The sequence below is a fragment of the Ruditapes philippinarum genome, unplaced genomic scaffold (assembly GCF_026571515.1).
Source record: "Ruditapes philippinarum isolate M1 unplaced genomic scaffold, ASM2657151v2 ctg8193_1_1_1_1, whole genome shotgun sequence".
Taxonomy (NCBI): Eukaryota; Metazoa; Mollusca; class Bivalvia; order Venerida; family Veneridae; genus Ruditapes; species Ruditapes philippinarum.
In genome coordinates, this window is record NW_026864214.1 from 25,949 (window position 1) to 42,302 (window position 16,354).

At 33.7% G+C, this 16,354-nt stretch overlaps 1 protein-coding gene across 1 annotated transcript; it reads right to left on the bottom strand.

Moving 5' to 3' along the window:
• Positions 1-644: 644 nt before the first annotated feature.
• LOC132724845 (uncharacterized) lies at positions 645-16,201 on the bottom strand (the record flags this gene model as incomplete). The annotated part of the gene is given in 2 exon segments (XM_060709802.1): positions 645-1,767; positions 1,876-16,201. A coding segment is annotated over 1 exon segment (5,777 nt), but the record flags the coding sequence as incomplete, so codon positions are not given.
• Between the last annotated feature and the right edge of the window lie 153 nt (positions 16,202-16,354).

Consider the following 16,354-nt stretch of genomic DNA (forward strand, 5'->3'; position numbering starts at 1 on the left):
AAATGAAGCCAATTTTAATCAGAGTCATAATTCAAAGAACTTCCTTAAACATTAATGTTTTGGGTATTGTATTTTTGAAGATTTGTTTTAACACAATTCTATGGCGCAATTTTTTACCACTGCATGATTTGATAAACTTAAATATTTAACACAGAGTACAATCGTAGCTTTAGTGGCGGAGGAAAAACTCGGGTGCTCCTCCGTATATTAAATTATGCACAAACAGACACCGAAGTAGAACCAACGACTTTTCATGGAGGTCCAAGCTGCGAGGACATTAATAATTTTGGGCCGTCTTGTTTTACGACTAAGTTGCACCTGTGTAGAATCATTGGCTGGATAGATAGCCTCACTTTAATTACGTCACTGTCCCTATAAGATATATATTGTTTAAAGGTGCACCAACACAGTATGTCATATGACGACTTTCCAGCTTTACTGGTGGAGGAAGACCTCAGGTGCCCTTCCATGCATAATTTCAGGCACATATGGGCACCTGATTAGAACTAACAACATTTCCTAAGCTAGCTGGATAAAGTTATCAACAATAACCACCCGTCTATAGATCTACACTCTTTCAACTTTTATATAGACATGCTACTTCTTGTTGTTATTCATCCATATGGTAAAACACAATAAACACATTTTTCAATGGCAGAAATAATTTAATTTTTGTTTTTACCGTAAAAATTTATATTGATGACTTATCATGACTTATTAACAGTGATCATATGTGTCACACAAAACAATATAAATACATGTACTAAACTGTCTACAAGATTTCACTTCCTTAAAGTAACAATAAAGCATCACGACATTGATCAATAAATATGCAAAACAAAATATTAAACAAAGGGAAGCAATTCAGTCACCATTGGTCCTAAATAGTATAAAAGTAGTTGCTTCCCTTAATCCAGTGATATTTGCAGCTAATGACATGATTGGATAAAAAAAGTAATCAAAGAAAGGTGTTCCTTTAGGAGAAAGAAAAATCTCAGTAGAATTTACTGTAAACATGTAGGTTTTGCAACTAAATTATATTTAGTTTATTTCATTTTTTATTTAGCCTTTGTAGATGAAATTATTCCGTTATATTTCACAAAATGCCAATTTACACAAAAATGATGAAATCAATGAGAGGGTGACAAATATTGGGAGAAAAGAATATCCAAAGAAACATTGCAGTTAATAATGAAGAAAAATTTACAGAAATGACCTCCGCTGACCGTTCTCTTGCTAAGATGGACAATACTTACATTTTAAATGCTTTCATAATACAACAAAATCAACAATGAGCACAATCAGGTGAGCTAAAGTAATGAGTTGTATAATTAAATATAACAAAATATGTGACCTACTTTTTTTTAACAATTATTTCCACAAACCACCATTTAAATACAATGCATGACAACAACAAACTTACTCTTTAACAAGAGGGCCATGATGGCCCTAGATCGCTCACCTGAATTATCAAACTCATCCAAACAATTACCTAGACAAGCATTCTGACCAAGTATCATGACAGGTGAGTCAACAAGAGCTGTCCGTAAGACAGCGCGCTCGACTTTTTTATTGCTTGCCAATAAAAAAAGTTTTTGCAGTAAAAGGCAATACAAGAATCTCTGTATTTTTAAAGTGAACAATGGCCATGAGCATTAAGATATTTAGTGAAGAATTATTTTACTGAATTGTGTGATACCCTTGAACACTGCAGCAAAGTTTGAAATGTTTAAGTCAAAAGAGGGCTGGTAAGAAAGAAAAAAAAACCTTCTCCTGGACATGTTTGGGAATCATGATTGTAAACAAGTATTCCAACTTTCAAATTAATATCTCAAACAGTTCAGTCAAAAAGTGGACTGGTACTAAAAACTTAACCAAGATTCTAAGTCGATAAAAGGCCTTAATTTTTAAAACAAATCCTTGACAGAGTTACCTTCTCTTGCGTACAGATGGGGGTAATGATGTGAAAAAGCATTAAAAGTTTCAAAGCAATATCTCAAAGGGTTAAGACAATAAGTGGATTTTACCCATATTCAATGTATTTTCTAAGTCAAAAAGGGGCATAATTCTGTCAAAAACCTTGACAGAGTTATGTCCTCTTGTCTGTTGATGAAGGTCGTGATGGTAAACAAGTATGGTCAGTTTCAAAGCAATACCTCCAATGGTTTTGAAATAAAGTGAGGTGGTACAAAAAACTTAACCAAGCTCAATACACTTTCTAAGTCAAAAAAGGGCCATAATTCTGTCAAAAACCTTGACAGAGTTATGTACTCTGGTCTGTAGATGGAGGTTATGATGGTGAACAAGTATGGTAAGTTTCAAAGCCATACTTGTAATACTTCTGAAATAAAGTGGGGTGGTACGAAAAACTTAACCAAGGTGTGACGCCGACGCCGGGGCGAGTAGGATAGCTCCCCTTTTCATAGAAAAGTCGAGCTAAAAATGTGACCACTACAGTGTTAACAAGGATTATCCATATTTGAGCAGTGTGACCTAGTTTTTTACCCAGGTGACACATATTCAAACTTGACCTAGAAATCATCAAAACAAACTTTCAGACCAATTTCCAGGATACTTGGATCAAAACAGTAGCAACTAGAGTGTTAACAAGATTTTTCTATTTTTAGCTCCGGTGACCTAGTTTCACATGCGATTTCGAACTCATCCAAGCAATTACCTAGACAAGCATTCTGACCAAGTTTGATGATAATGGAGTCGAAAATGTGACCACTAGAATGTTAACAAGGTTTTTCCATATTTGGGCGGTGTGTGACCTAGTTTTTCATCCAAGATGACCCATGTTCGATCTTGACTTAGAAATCATCAAAACAAACTTTCAGACCAATTAACAGAATATTTGGATCACAACAGTAGCCACTAGAGTGTTAACAAGATTTTTCTATTTTTAGCTCCTGTGACCTAGTTTTTCATCCGAGATGTCCCATGTTCGATTTATTCCCAGCAATGACCTAGACAAGTTTCCTGACCAAGTTTGATGACAATTGAGTCAAAATTGTGACCACTAGAGTGTTAACAAGGTTTTTCTATTTTTAGCTCCTGTGACCTAGTTTTTCATCCGAGATGACCATGTTCGAACTCATCCGAGTTATTACCTAGACAAGCATCTTGATCAAGTTTGATGATGATTGATGCAAAAATGTGACCGCTAAAGTGTTAACAAGGTTTTTCTATTTTTAGCTCCGGTGACCTACTTTTTCATCCGAGATGACCCATGTTCGAACTCATCCAAGCTATCAACTAGATAAGCATCCTGACCAAGTTTGATGATGATTGATGCAAAAATGTGACCGCTAGAGTGTTAACAAGGTTTTTCTATTTATAGCTCCGGTGACCTAGTTTTTCATCCGAGATGACCCATATTCGAACTCATCCGAGCTATTATCTAAACAAGCATCCTGACAAAGTTTGATGATGATTGGGTCAAAAATGTGACCACTAGAGTGGTCACAAGTTTTTCTATTTTTAGCTCCTGTGACCTAGTTTTTCATCAGAGATGACCCATGTTCGAACTCATCCAAGCAATTGACTAGACAAGCATTCTGACCAAGTTTGATGATGATTGGTTCAAAAATGTGACCACTAGAGTGTTCACAAGGTTTTTCTATTTATAGCTCCTGTGACCTACTTTTTCATCCGAGATGACCCATGTTCGAACTCATCCGAGCTATCACCTAGACAAACATCCTGACCAAGTTTGATGAAGATTGGGTCAAAAATGTGACCTCTAGAGTGTTCACAAGGTTTTTCTATTTTTTAGCTCTTGTGACCTAGTTTTTCATCTGAGATGACCCATGTTCGAACTCATCCGAGCTTTCAACTAGATAAGCATCCTGACCAAGTTTGATGATGATTGAGGCAAAAATGCGACCGCTAGAGTGTTCACAAGCAATTGTGGACGGCCGGACGGACGACGGACATTCATCGATCCTAAAAGCTCACCCTGAGCAAGCTCAGGTGAGCTAAAAAGTAAATCTTATATACTAGTTTGTCAAGTTTTGTTTTATTTTCCAATTGTTAATTGCAAGTGTTTCGGGCTCAATTTCATAAACCTAAAGTGCAAAGCATGATCTGACTGAATGGTTATGCATCAATTAATTTTGTAATGTTCATTAAAAACAAACACGGAAAAAAAGAGCTTATAGTGGTATAACAAACGGACGGAGGGTCACTCTAATGGCAGTTTGATTTACTTATATACTAACAGGGGTACATTTAGGATCTTAATCAAGCTAAAATAAATACATGTTGTAAGAGTATAGTGAAAGATGCATGTGTATTTAAAGATTGGACTTAAGCCATCTCTGATTCATGGCCAATTTGCTTGCCTCGTTCTTTAATCTACAGAAATTGTCATACAGACTTATCCTTCTTGTAACTTACGAAATGTTCATTGTTTTTTAACGGATATTTAATGCAAAATACAGAAACTGGGCAGACCAAATTATAAAGCCAATATGCCCGAGTATAAAGATAGGCGTATATATTTGCGACAGAGGCTTGTTAATATTGCCACTTCCTACACGAGTTTAAGATCGCACCTTTCACTAAGTAAGACTAATAAAAATACCTTGTAATTAACAAATGAAGGTAACAAAATTAGTAGTAAGAAAAACAAGAGGGCCATGATGGCCCTGAGGTCGCTCACCTGTATATAGGCCCCCCCACCCCCGGGCCAATTTTTACCCAAGGGCTTTTATTTGTTTATTTGAACAGACTTGGTAGACACCCATAAGAAGATGTTTCATGCTAAACATCTAAGTTCTAGCTCATTGGCTTTTTTAAAAGAAGATTTTTAAAGTTTTTACTATACACATATAGTTAAAAACAATGACACCCCTGGGGCAGGGCCAGTTTTGACCCCCGGGCGTTTATTTTAACAAACTTTGTAGATATTTACTTTAAGATGTTTCATGCTTAATATCTAAACTCTAGCTATTTGGGTTTTTCCAAAGAAGATTTTTAAGTTTTTGCTATACACATATAAGGAAAATCAATGACCCCCCCCCCCCCGGGCGGGGCCAGTTTTGACCCCAGGGCTTTTATTTGAACAAACTTGGTAGACACCCATTAGAACATGTTTCATGCTAAATATCTTAGCTCTAGCTCTTTGAGTTCTTTAAAAGAAGATTTTTTAAGTTTTTACTATATGCATATAGGGAAAATCAATGACCCCTGGGGCGGGGCCAATTTTGACCCCAGGGCTTTCATTTGAACAAACTTGGCAGACACTCATTAGAGGATGTTTCATGCTAAATATCTTAGCTCTAGCTCTTTGGGTTCTTTAAAAGAAGATTTTTTAAGTTTTTACTATATGCATATAGGGAAAATCTATGACCCCTGGGGGTGGGTCAATTTTGACCCCAGGGCTTTTATTTGAACAAACTTGGTAGACATTCACTAGAAGATGTTTCATGCCAAATATCTAAGCTCTAGCTCTTATGGTTCTTTAAAAGAAGATTTTTTAAGTTTTTACTATACACATATAGGGAAAATCAATGACCCCGGGGCGGGGCCAATTTTGACCCAGGGCTTTAATTTGAACAAACTTGGTAGACACTCACTAGAAGATGTTTCATGCTTAATATCTTAGCTCTAGCTCTTTGGGTTCTTTAAAAGAAGATTTTTAAGTTTTTACTATATGCATTTAGGGAAAATCAATGACCCCCTGGGGCGGGGCCAGTTTTGACCCCAGGGTTTTTATTTGAACAAACTTGGTAGACATTCACTAGAAGATGTTTCATGCCAAATATCTAAGCTCTAGCTCTTATGATTCTTTAAAAGAAGATTTTTAAGTTTTTACTATATGCATATAGGGAAAATCAATGACCCCCCCCCCCCCCGGGCGGGGCCAATTTTGACCCCAGGGCTTTTATTTGAACAAACTTGGTAGACACTCACTAGAAGATGTTTCATGCCAAATATCTAAGCTCTAGCTCTTATGGTTTTTTAAAAGAAGATATTTAAAGTTTTTTCTTTTGGTTGCCATGGCAACCAAAGTTCTGCATGGAATTAAATTCTTTGAACAATTTTTAAAGGTGACCACCAAAGGAACATTCCTGTGAAGTTTGGATGAAATTGGCTCAGTGGTTTATGAGGAGATGTCATTTAAAGCAAAAGTTTACGGACGGACGGACGCCGGACGAAAAGCGATCACAAAAGCTCACCTTGTCACTTTGTGACAGGTGAGCTAAAAACAGAAACTATCTATCACAGAAGCACACACTTCATTTTTGAAGAAAAAAAACAACAACAACAACACTGTGTTAATTTTGTTGTATTTTTAGACAACAAAGCTAGAATTTCAACCTTAAACAACGACAACAATTGAAAAACATTTTGTTCATCAAACATAAATGCAAAACAATGTGATTTAACCTTTATATGACATGGTTACACTAAGTTTTAACCACATTAAATATAACAAAAGTATACAAATCAGAATCTACCCTGTACTAATTTAATTTAGAATAATTACAAAAAACATTGTATAATGTATTCTTTAAGGTCTCATAGACTGAATTAAACCATTGTTGTGAAAAAGTAAACAGTTTTAAAGAAGAGAAATGGTAAAAATGACACAATTACAAAATGTTAGAATAATTTGACTTACAAGACAGTGGTTCATATAAAGTATCATGTCTGAATTCAGTGTTTAGACCAAAACTTTGACATTTCAAAGAAAAACGTCCTAACTTATGACTCCTGTTTCACGACTTTTAATTTCTGAATAGCAATACAGATGAGCAGTAACAGATTGCTAAACAACAACATATATCATTGTATTTTTTAACTTTACTCAGGAAAATAAATATAACTATAGTCTATAGACCTTGAAACATTTATTAAGATCATATAAAGGCATGCTGTTAAGTGGAACAAATTATCTAACTTCTGCTCAGGTACTAACTTGTTACCATGGATAATTAATTATTCAGCCATTTGTTTATAATTTTATGAAGACAGTTACTTTTTGGAAGTCTAAAAATTCTGAATTAATGAGTAACCATGATTTTTTCCCACAAAAAATGATCTTTACAAACTTTTTAGTTGGTAACATGGATTCAAAGTCCAATAACTAAACAAATTCTTCTCAAAGATTTATACTTCAATTATTTTTGTAAATGTTCATAAAATACTACAGTATTCTTTTCAATCCAAATAATAAATTATAAAAGATTGAAAAAAATCTTGTTGAATTTTAACAAATCAGCATAAAAAAAGTGGCCTGAAAGTAGTTCAGAAAGATACTTAAAATAAAGATATCCAAATATTTTTAACGCTGAAATCAATTCAATATATATACTACAGAAATGGACAAAAATGTGATACTAAAATGACTTCATGAATAGGATACTAATAACAGTAAACATATTGTGTTCTAAAAACTATGACAAGAGCGATCAGTGATCACATGTGTCCTCTGTTGATAGCCAATTAAGCAGTTGTATTGAGGGGTGATTGGACAGGTTGTTCACTATATTGCATGGCTACTTTGTAGCATATGGCAGCTACTGCGTAGAAGAAGAAACACCAAAATGCTTTTTTATTCAAGGGCTATAACTCGGTCAGAAAAATTGTGTAATATGTGCAAGTACTTGAAGTATCAATCATTTATGTAAAGTTTAATTCAAATTGCATTAGTGGTATAAGAGAAGTAGTCAGAACAGACTTAAAATTATATAAGGGCCATAACTCTGAAAAAGGCTGACAACTTGGTACTGATCATTCCTGAAAAGTTTAGATGAAATTGCACAAGTAATTTTTGAGGAGTAGTCCGGACAAATTCTGTGACAGACGGACAACAGAGAAGTGATCCCTATATGTAGCCGCTACTCTGTAACAGCAACACAAAAATCATTGTTAGAAGGAAAAAATGAAAAGCTGTATGAAACTGGCTGGATAAAGCATATCTGTAACAAATACATTAATATAATAAAGTTCAGCAATGAGTATATAAATGAGTTGATTAATTTTTTTGTTTGTTTTCATAAATGTAAACAATGACGCAGAGATCTTCAGTTTTTTTAAATGATGATGATGATGATAATGATGATGATGATGACTGATCCACAAAACTTTATATATATATATTTCTTTAAAACAATGACTATTATTATTTACATTATAAAACAACAAGCATGTACAGGCAATTATTTACAATAAAAGATTTAATCGTCATGGATCTCGATGAATCTTCTACACTTGCTTTAGTAGCTTTAAAATTTTCAACAGGCACTTAGAAAGCCTATATAATATATTTAATTTTTGAACGAAATTTTCCTTTTCTCCCATATATCTTCATGTAGCATTGTCTGTCAAACAATAAAAATATATATGAAGTATGATTTAATAACATTAAACTGTCCATAAAGAAAACTTAATAGTTTTTAAATTAAATAAAGAAGATAAAAAAAAAAAAATCTAGCCCCAAAATACTTCATGAAAACTTTAGAATATTTAATAACCATTTATTAGCTTTTTTAACACATTAAGTACTTTTTATTCTAATAATATTGTTCTGTTACCAATTAAGCAAGTCACTTAATGAAATAACATCAATGTGTTAACATCACCACAGACCCTGTACAGGTCATATAACCCTAACCCCTTTCTAGCTTTACCAGGAGGAACACCTTTGGTGCCCTCCTTGTCCAATGTTTCAGGCACAAGCCAGCACTAGTATTGAACCACTTTGCTTCGGTGAGTAGCACTAATTAATTTCTTAAGTAACAAAAAAGAAGAAGAAAAAGAAAGAAAAATAATAATTACATAGCATAAACCAGTTTTTCAAATAGAACACTGCTTAAACTAACATTTTACATGTAGGTGGTTCATAAAAATCCATGATTATCAAATCTTATATACGTATATATACATTATTTCCCTCAGCGTCTTTACTTTTTTTATGTATATACATACTAATACAATATTCATTTGAAAACAAGTACAATGTATTTATAACAGAGTTGAAAGTTCATACTACAAAACTTATTTAATTTATATCTTGGCAAAAATCACACACACACAAAAAATTATGCACATCTTTGTTGTTTTAATTCATGTCTAAAAACAAAAACTTAACAAACTGTATCATATACAATCACAGGGTTACAGTACAAATAACTTTTCAAGTTTTAGTGCCATTTGTAAATCATAAATAATATACAAACAAAAAACAAGCCCTAACAAAGGACTTGACCCTTATGTGGTAGTTTAGACTTAATGCTTCTTTGTAAAGCTATACAGTAATATTTCTTTATCTATTTAAGAAAAAAAAGCAAGTTCAAGGCATAACAGAATAAAAATATAGACTGAAAGATGAAGTAAACATTATTTTTAGCAATTTATTCTAGATAGTAGATATCATACTATATTTTCTATACTTTTAGCTGCCATATCAGAAAGAGACTTATTAACATTCTTAAAAATACACTTGTTTCCAGTGTGCAATTTCCTCAGTTTACTTTCACATGCATTCTAAAAACTGACTCTGATCTTTGATTTCAGGTACTAAAACATTCAAGACCGGACAAAATCTGTGTTCAGCACTGCAACAGCCCAAGAACACTAAAAGAGTACAACTTCATTGGAACATTTCTCCATTCTTTTTATTTACTTAATGGCACTTAAAGCGGCTTTCAGCTTTTCTAAAGGTTAAATATGTTAATTTAAGATAAATTGTTTCATATAACTGTCAAATCAAGAGTTAAGGTGAAAAATGAAATTTGCTTTTGATAAATACGTAAACGAAGAGGAAACCCTCGATACCTCTAATCTACCAGTTCTCTATTTGAAAATTTGCAAAGCGAAAAATTTGTTTCCAGATCATCTATAGTCATTGATGTGTTATAAATAGCTATTTTGAAGAAGGCCTTACAGTGATATGATGCACTTTTCCAAGATTACTGAAATACTTAGTTGGAAACAACACATATATGGTCTGTTATTGCAACAAAAAATAAAAGCTGAAGGTGGCTCTAAGAAATCATTTAAATTTGTTTTACTTTGAACACTTATAACAACTATCAGAGCAAACTCTTGAAAAATGGCAAAAATATTACATCAAGTGCGTCAGTAGTTTTCAGTCAAATGCTCAAAAATATGAATTTCAAACAGCCTTTTTTATTATCAACTATAGGTATTTTTTTGTGTATAAATAATCTTTTCTCTTCACAAAAATCTCTTATTAAAAATCATTAATAAAAACAAGAAACACTCAACTTGATTATTTCATCATATCTATATAGGACTTATCATACAAATGCTGCTACCTTTTAACTATTCATTCATTTACAATGTAGTACAGTTTATAGAAGAACTCAATTTCATGATTTAAAAAAAAAAGAATAAAAAATAAATAAATACAATGACGATGTATGTACACTTATGTATATCTGAAATATCTATGACGGCTGCATTAATTCAAAGATGTTCTTGATTCCGGCTTTAATGGGACAGTCTGCATCATCCAGGCATTCTGATGTTTCAATCTTATCTTTTAAACTATTTTCCACAATTTGTTCACTTAAAGTTGCCTTTTTCTCTGATTTGTTCAAGGATTTACGTTGATTTTTAATTTCACTTTCTTTGCCTTTTGTTAAAACATGATTCTGAGACTCTTCACTTGTGTTATTTATTAGTCCATTTTCATTTTCTGTTCCATTGTTTTTGACTAGGTTGTCACTAAGGTTAAGTCCAGAGAGAAAACGCTTTTTAGAATTTGCTGCACGTGGTTTTCGACCAGCTTTACCTTTAACCTTAGTTCTTGTTTTAGTTTCACATACAAATGTTGAATTTTGACTATTTTGCAACTTTTCCTGCACAAATAATGTTCTTTTCTCATCGGCACTTCTTTTACGCAACCGACAATCCCTTGGCCTTCGAGTACGCTGAGCCATCTCAGTTTGTCTTGCCATTTTCTTTAATGAACTTATACTATTTAACACTTCCTCCGCTTTCTTCCAAGTATCTTCAGTTTTATCTTCTTCAATATTAAACACATCCTTCTTTAATGATTCTCGCTGCAATTTAATTTCTTGTTCAAATAAATCAGAGCACTTAACAAACAACGATTCTCTTTCTTCTGTTTTAATATCATTTTTCAGCCCAAAAAAATTCACTTTCACTGTATCATCTTCTTTTATAATTGGCGCATCAACAATATTCAGTCCACTTAGAGGATCATGATGCCAATTTTCTGAAATTTCTTCTTCCATTATTTCATTTTCTGATTCTAAATCCACTGGAATTTCTTTTGAGTTAGCCTCAATCATTAAATCAAGCAAAAACTCTAAATTATCAACATTTCTGTAAAAATAATTTTTGAAGTCTAGTTTTGGAAAGAAACACTTTGTCAATTTAATGATTTGGTTTTGAAGCCTTTGTAAACAGTTCTTTGGACTCCGACACAACGAGACTCTAGCTGCGTTGAGATCTAAAGTTATAGTGATTTCATTTTGAACCCCTGGATCAGAATCAACTTCAGTTGAGTAATATTCTACATTATCAAATGGCTGAGAGTGACCAATAACATGATGAGGTAAAGAATTTATATTCATAATGTCAATTTGACTTGTGGCACTGTAATGAGCAGGTGTTATTGGTACTGTAACAGATTCCTGAGTGTAGGCCAAAGATGAATCATGGACATTTGATGGATGGGAGATAACATTTTCAAAAACACTTTCTACCATAGGCTCATCATTGTCTGTTAGCGTGTTATTTTCAAACTTTAACCTGGTACTGCTTGATGTTGAAGCCGCCAATGAAGTTTCATTGAAAATTGAAGAGTGCTGCCATATCATCCCTGCCTCTAATTCTTTCCCAGCAGTATTATGTTCATCATTGTCCTCATCCATCTGAACTGAGCTGGTACCGAGATCAACATGAGACTGTGACTGATGATTCACTGTTTGAACGAGACTAGCATCAGTTGGGCTTCTGTCATCGCCACTTGTGTTAACAAGGTCAATTTCACTAGCCCTTGTTGCCAAACCTGAGGCTGCAAAAGGCATTTCTATATTACTAACAGGACATAATTCAAACTGACTCTCCACATCTTTTTTCAAGTAAGCTACTGAATGAGGTAATGAACTACACTGTACTTCTTTATCTCCCAATCCACTGAGAACATCATCAATAAGCAACTCAAACTCTTCAGTTCCAATGCTTGAATGAGAAATCATTTCAGCACACTCTGGGAAGAGAGTAAGAAACAATGTGTGAATTTTTTCCTGTAACTGCAGTAACTTAAGGGTACTTCTAACAAACTGCCTATGTTTTCTAGGCAATTTATATGCATCTTTATCAGGACCAGAGAGCTGATCCCCACTATGCTCCCTGAACCTTTTCCTTGGTGATCCTATACAACATGGGCAACAACTCTTCCTACCCTTTTTAGTCCTTTTACTTCTTGAACTTTGAGATTCAGTTTCTTGTTTATCAGTTTCACTACATTTACTTTCATTATCAGTATCTGAACTCTCACTTCCATTACATGTTCTCCTTTTCACACTACAAATTCTAGACTGGCGCCTTTTTTGGGGAGCTTTTACAAAGTCATCATCTGAATCATTGAAGGGATTGAAATCTGGATCTGACCCCGGATGACTGCTCAACATGTCAATAGTTTCTGAATCAGAACTTTCCTCTGAATATTCATAATCACTATTTACTTTTCTTTTCGCTGATTTGAATTTTCCAACAGTTCGTTTTGCAGTTTGCCTCCTTCTGTATGGAGGCCCTTTTCCAGCTTTTTCACACTCAACAGGTTTTGCTTTAGCACATTCTTTTACTTGTGATGTTTTGAAATTAATCTCATGCTTTGGTTGAAGACTAGATAAATTTTTCACTTGGAACACATCATCTACATCAAGAGAATTTGTGTCATCATCTTCTGACACATCAATCTTTTTATTGATCTCTGCTAAATTCACACTTAAATCTGCCATCACATCAACAGCAGTGTCCGTTTCAGTCTTTTGACTGTTACTTTTAGAAGCAGTGTCACCAAAAATTGTAAGCCATGATAAACTGTCAGACTTTACTATTTTCGGTTCTGGTATTGTCTCTTTCTTTTTAATTTCAGTTTCTGATTCTTTCTCCAACTTTGTACTTGATGCCTTTTTTTCATAAGAAATTTTGGATTTACTCAGACACTTCTTTTTCATTTTTTTGGGAGGTTTTTTACTTTTTATTTCAACAATGTCATCCTCATTACATACTTTATCTTCAGTTTTGTCATTAAAATCTGTCTTGCTATCTTTTTCACTGATTTTATTTTTATTCACCTTATTATTCTTAATTCCAGTATTTCTAGCTTTATTATCTGTTTTGCTTTTAATTTCTTTATTGCCATGCTTTATTTCATTTTCATTCTTGTCTTCAATGTTGTCCACATTAATGCTTACTTTGTCAACATCGTTAGCCTCACTGACTTTCTTGTCTTCCCTAGTAGTTTCACTGTTTTCCTCTAGTTTTTTCTTTTCTAATTTGCTTCCACTCATAGTGCTAGAAATGAAGGATAAGAACTGCTGTTGGTACAAATCAAATGAAACAGCTGATTTTTGTGATTTTTCTAAAGGTTTGCTAACCTTTTCTTCTTCAATTTCACCTGAAAGGTTCAACAGACTGTCCTCTTCATCAAAACCAATAGTGCACAATTTACTTACAGGTGTCTTAATTTGCGTAATTTTTGTTTCTAAAGACTCATTTGCATTAACATTGGGTTCATTTACTTCTTTGTTTGGCCCACTTTGTTTGGTCTGCATGTCACTTTTATTCAGAATTTCACCCATATTAGCATATCTGTCATTCCTTTCAATTTCATCACTCAGCAAATTTTCTGTTAAACTATGGCCAGGAACAGACATTTGTGTTTTAAAACAAGATTTCTTCACACTATTTTCTGAGTTCCCATCAACTGACAATGTTCTTTTCTTGAACAAAGGCTTCTTATTTTGCACAGTTTTCTCATCACTTGCAACAAGATGACCTTTTGATTCTTGTAAACTTAATGAAGATGAAGAATTTGTGTTACATATAGTAGAAGATTTCTTGCTCTTAAATAAAGGTTTTTTCCTACTTTGCTTACTACACTCATCTGAAATATATGTAGAGGAGACAGTCTTGTCTAATTCCACACATGTGTCATTTTCATTAACAACAGGAGATTCTTTACATTCAACTTTACCAAGAACAGTTTTGTCTGAAGCACTATCATTCAATGAATTATTTGAGCTTTCTTTGTTTCCATTAATCTGTTTATCATTATCCAAATCATCTTTTACATCATCATTACTATCGTTTTTCACTGTGGCACTTTCTGATTTTGATGACTCAGCACTCTTTGATACATCATGTTTCTGTGGGGATTCTTTCAGACCTGGTTTTCCTTTTTCAGGTGATGCCATCATTTCATTTCCACCTTTAAGAGGTGATTTTGACAGATCCTTTGGTCTTAATTTCAGTTTCAGTCTACTCTTTCCCATTTCAGGACTGTTTTGATTTTTATCAAATGTTATAATCATTATATCACTGTCTTCACCATCACTTTTTTTTTGTTCTAGACGCTCTTGGACAACTTTGTCATCCTCACATTTATCTTGTTCACTAATGTATTCTAATTTTGAATTTGTCTGATGGTCTGAACATACAGTAGGCGAGGTATCACTAGCCTCAGAGGAGAGTAAATTAGTCTTTACAGGAGATATTGGCATTTCAAATGGTGAATGAGGATTTGACACCGTGCATCTGCATTTTCCAGGTGACCTTGTATTATTATTTGCCTCCATTATAATTCCACCACACTTGTGACATATGCTATGCTCTGACTTACTTAAAGCTTCTGTTAGTGGTGAATCAAAGGACAACAACGAATCTTCAGTATTGAAATATGTTGGAGAGTTATCTTCCATAACAACTGAACGTACAGAGTTACCGTTACTTCTATTGCACGATGAACTACTTAACACTTCAATACCAGAATCATTTACATTATTCATTCCATTATCACTCTCCTTGTCATATGCTGGTAACAATTCAAGAATATCAGACTCCTCACCTGAAACTTCACCTTTCACTTTCACGCTGTTAACTGGGATATCTAAATATTTGGATGCATTGTATGCACAAGCTTCTTCTAAAGTTGATTCAATTCTGGCAGGTTTTTGTGGGGACAATTTCAGTTTTAGTATATCATTTGGTCTATCTCTTGGGCTTGCTAATACCTTCCATATTCCAATATCATCAAAGACATTATCTCTTTTCTTTATTTTCACAGCTGGAAGCTGCTCTGCAAGTAATTTACCACTTTTATCTTTGGTGATTACAATACCATTTCTTACTTTAGATTCAACATCATCCTTAGATGTAAGAGGACTTTGACTTTCAATTCCAAGATTTTCCATTGAATCAATGTCTGTTCGACTAGATGTTCTTTTCTCTAATTTCAGACTTGATCTACTGTCACTTTTTTCTAGTACTTTATATGTATCTCCTCTACTGGGACTTACAGTCAGATCAGGACAGGCTTTTATTGTCAACTTTAATTCACTTTTCTGTTCTCCAAGTTTATATTCAGTGTTCATGAGGCCATTCATGTTTTCAGTTTGTTTTGTTTTACTGCCAACTTGCTTTGATTTACTATCACGATTTCTTTTATCTGTCACATTAACCATTCCTTTTTTAATTGATAGAATTATTCCTTTCTTTTCTTGTCGTTTCTCCTCTTTTCTGTGCTTCTTTTTAGCTTTTTTCTTTGAAGGTTTCTTTTTACTTTCACAGGAATTGGGAGATTTTTTAGAAGGAGATATTATTGTCATACTTTTCCCAAGAGTTATCTTAAGAAGAATTTTTGAATCATCATTATTCTCTTCACCTTGCTCTTTATACCTGGATTTCTTCTGCTTTCTTTTTAAACTCTGCTGACATTGTAGGCGTCTTGCAGTAACCACTTTAGGGTGCTGTTCATATATATGATTTGCAAGTGAGAGAATCCGTAAAAATGTGGCAGAACAAACATGGCACTTGTACACCCGTTTATGACGAGACTGACATTTATGAAGATCTAGATGACCCTGTCTGAGAAACCTTGTCCGACAAATGGGGCAGTGATATCGCCGGTGATCAATGTGACTTCTTTGATGTCTCTGGAGTTGATTTAGTACTGGAAATGACTGAAAAAACAACAACAAATGGTTAATTTTGTAATTCAGAAACATATCTGTACAAAGAAATTCTGATTTATTTTAAAATAAGTTTGGCTCTTAGATACAAGCAAGTTACACATACCCAATTAGATACCCCCAATGTCCTCAGAATTTTGCAGCTAACT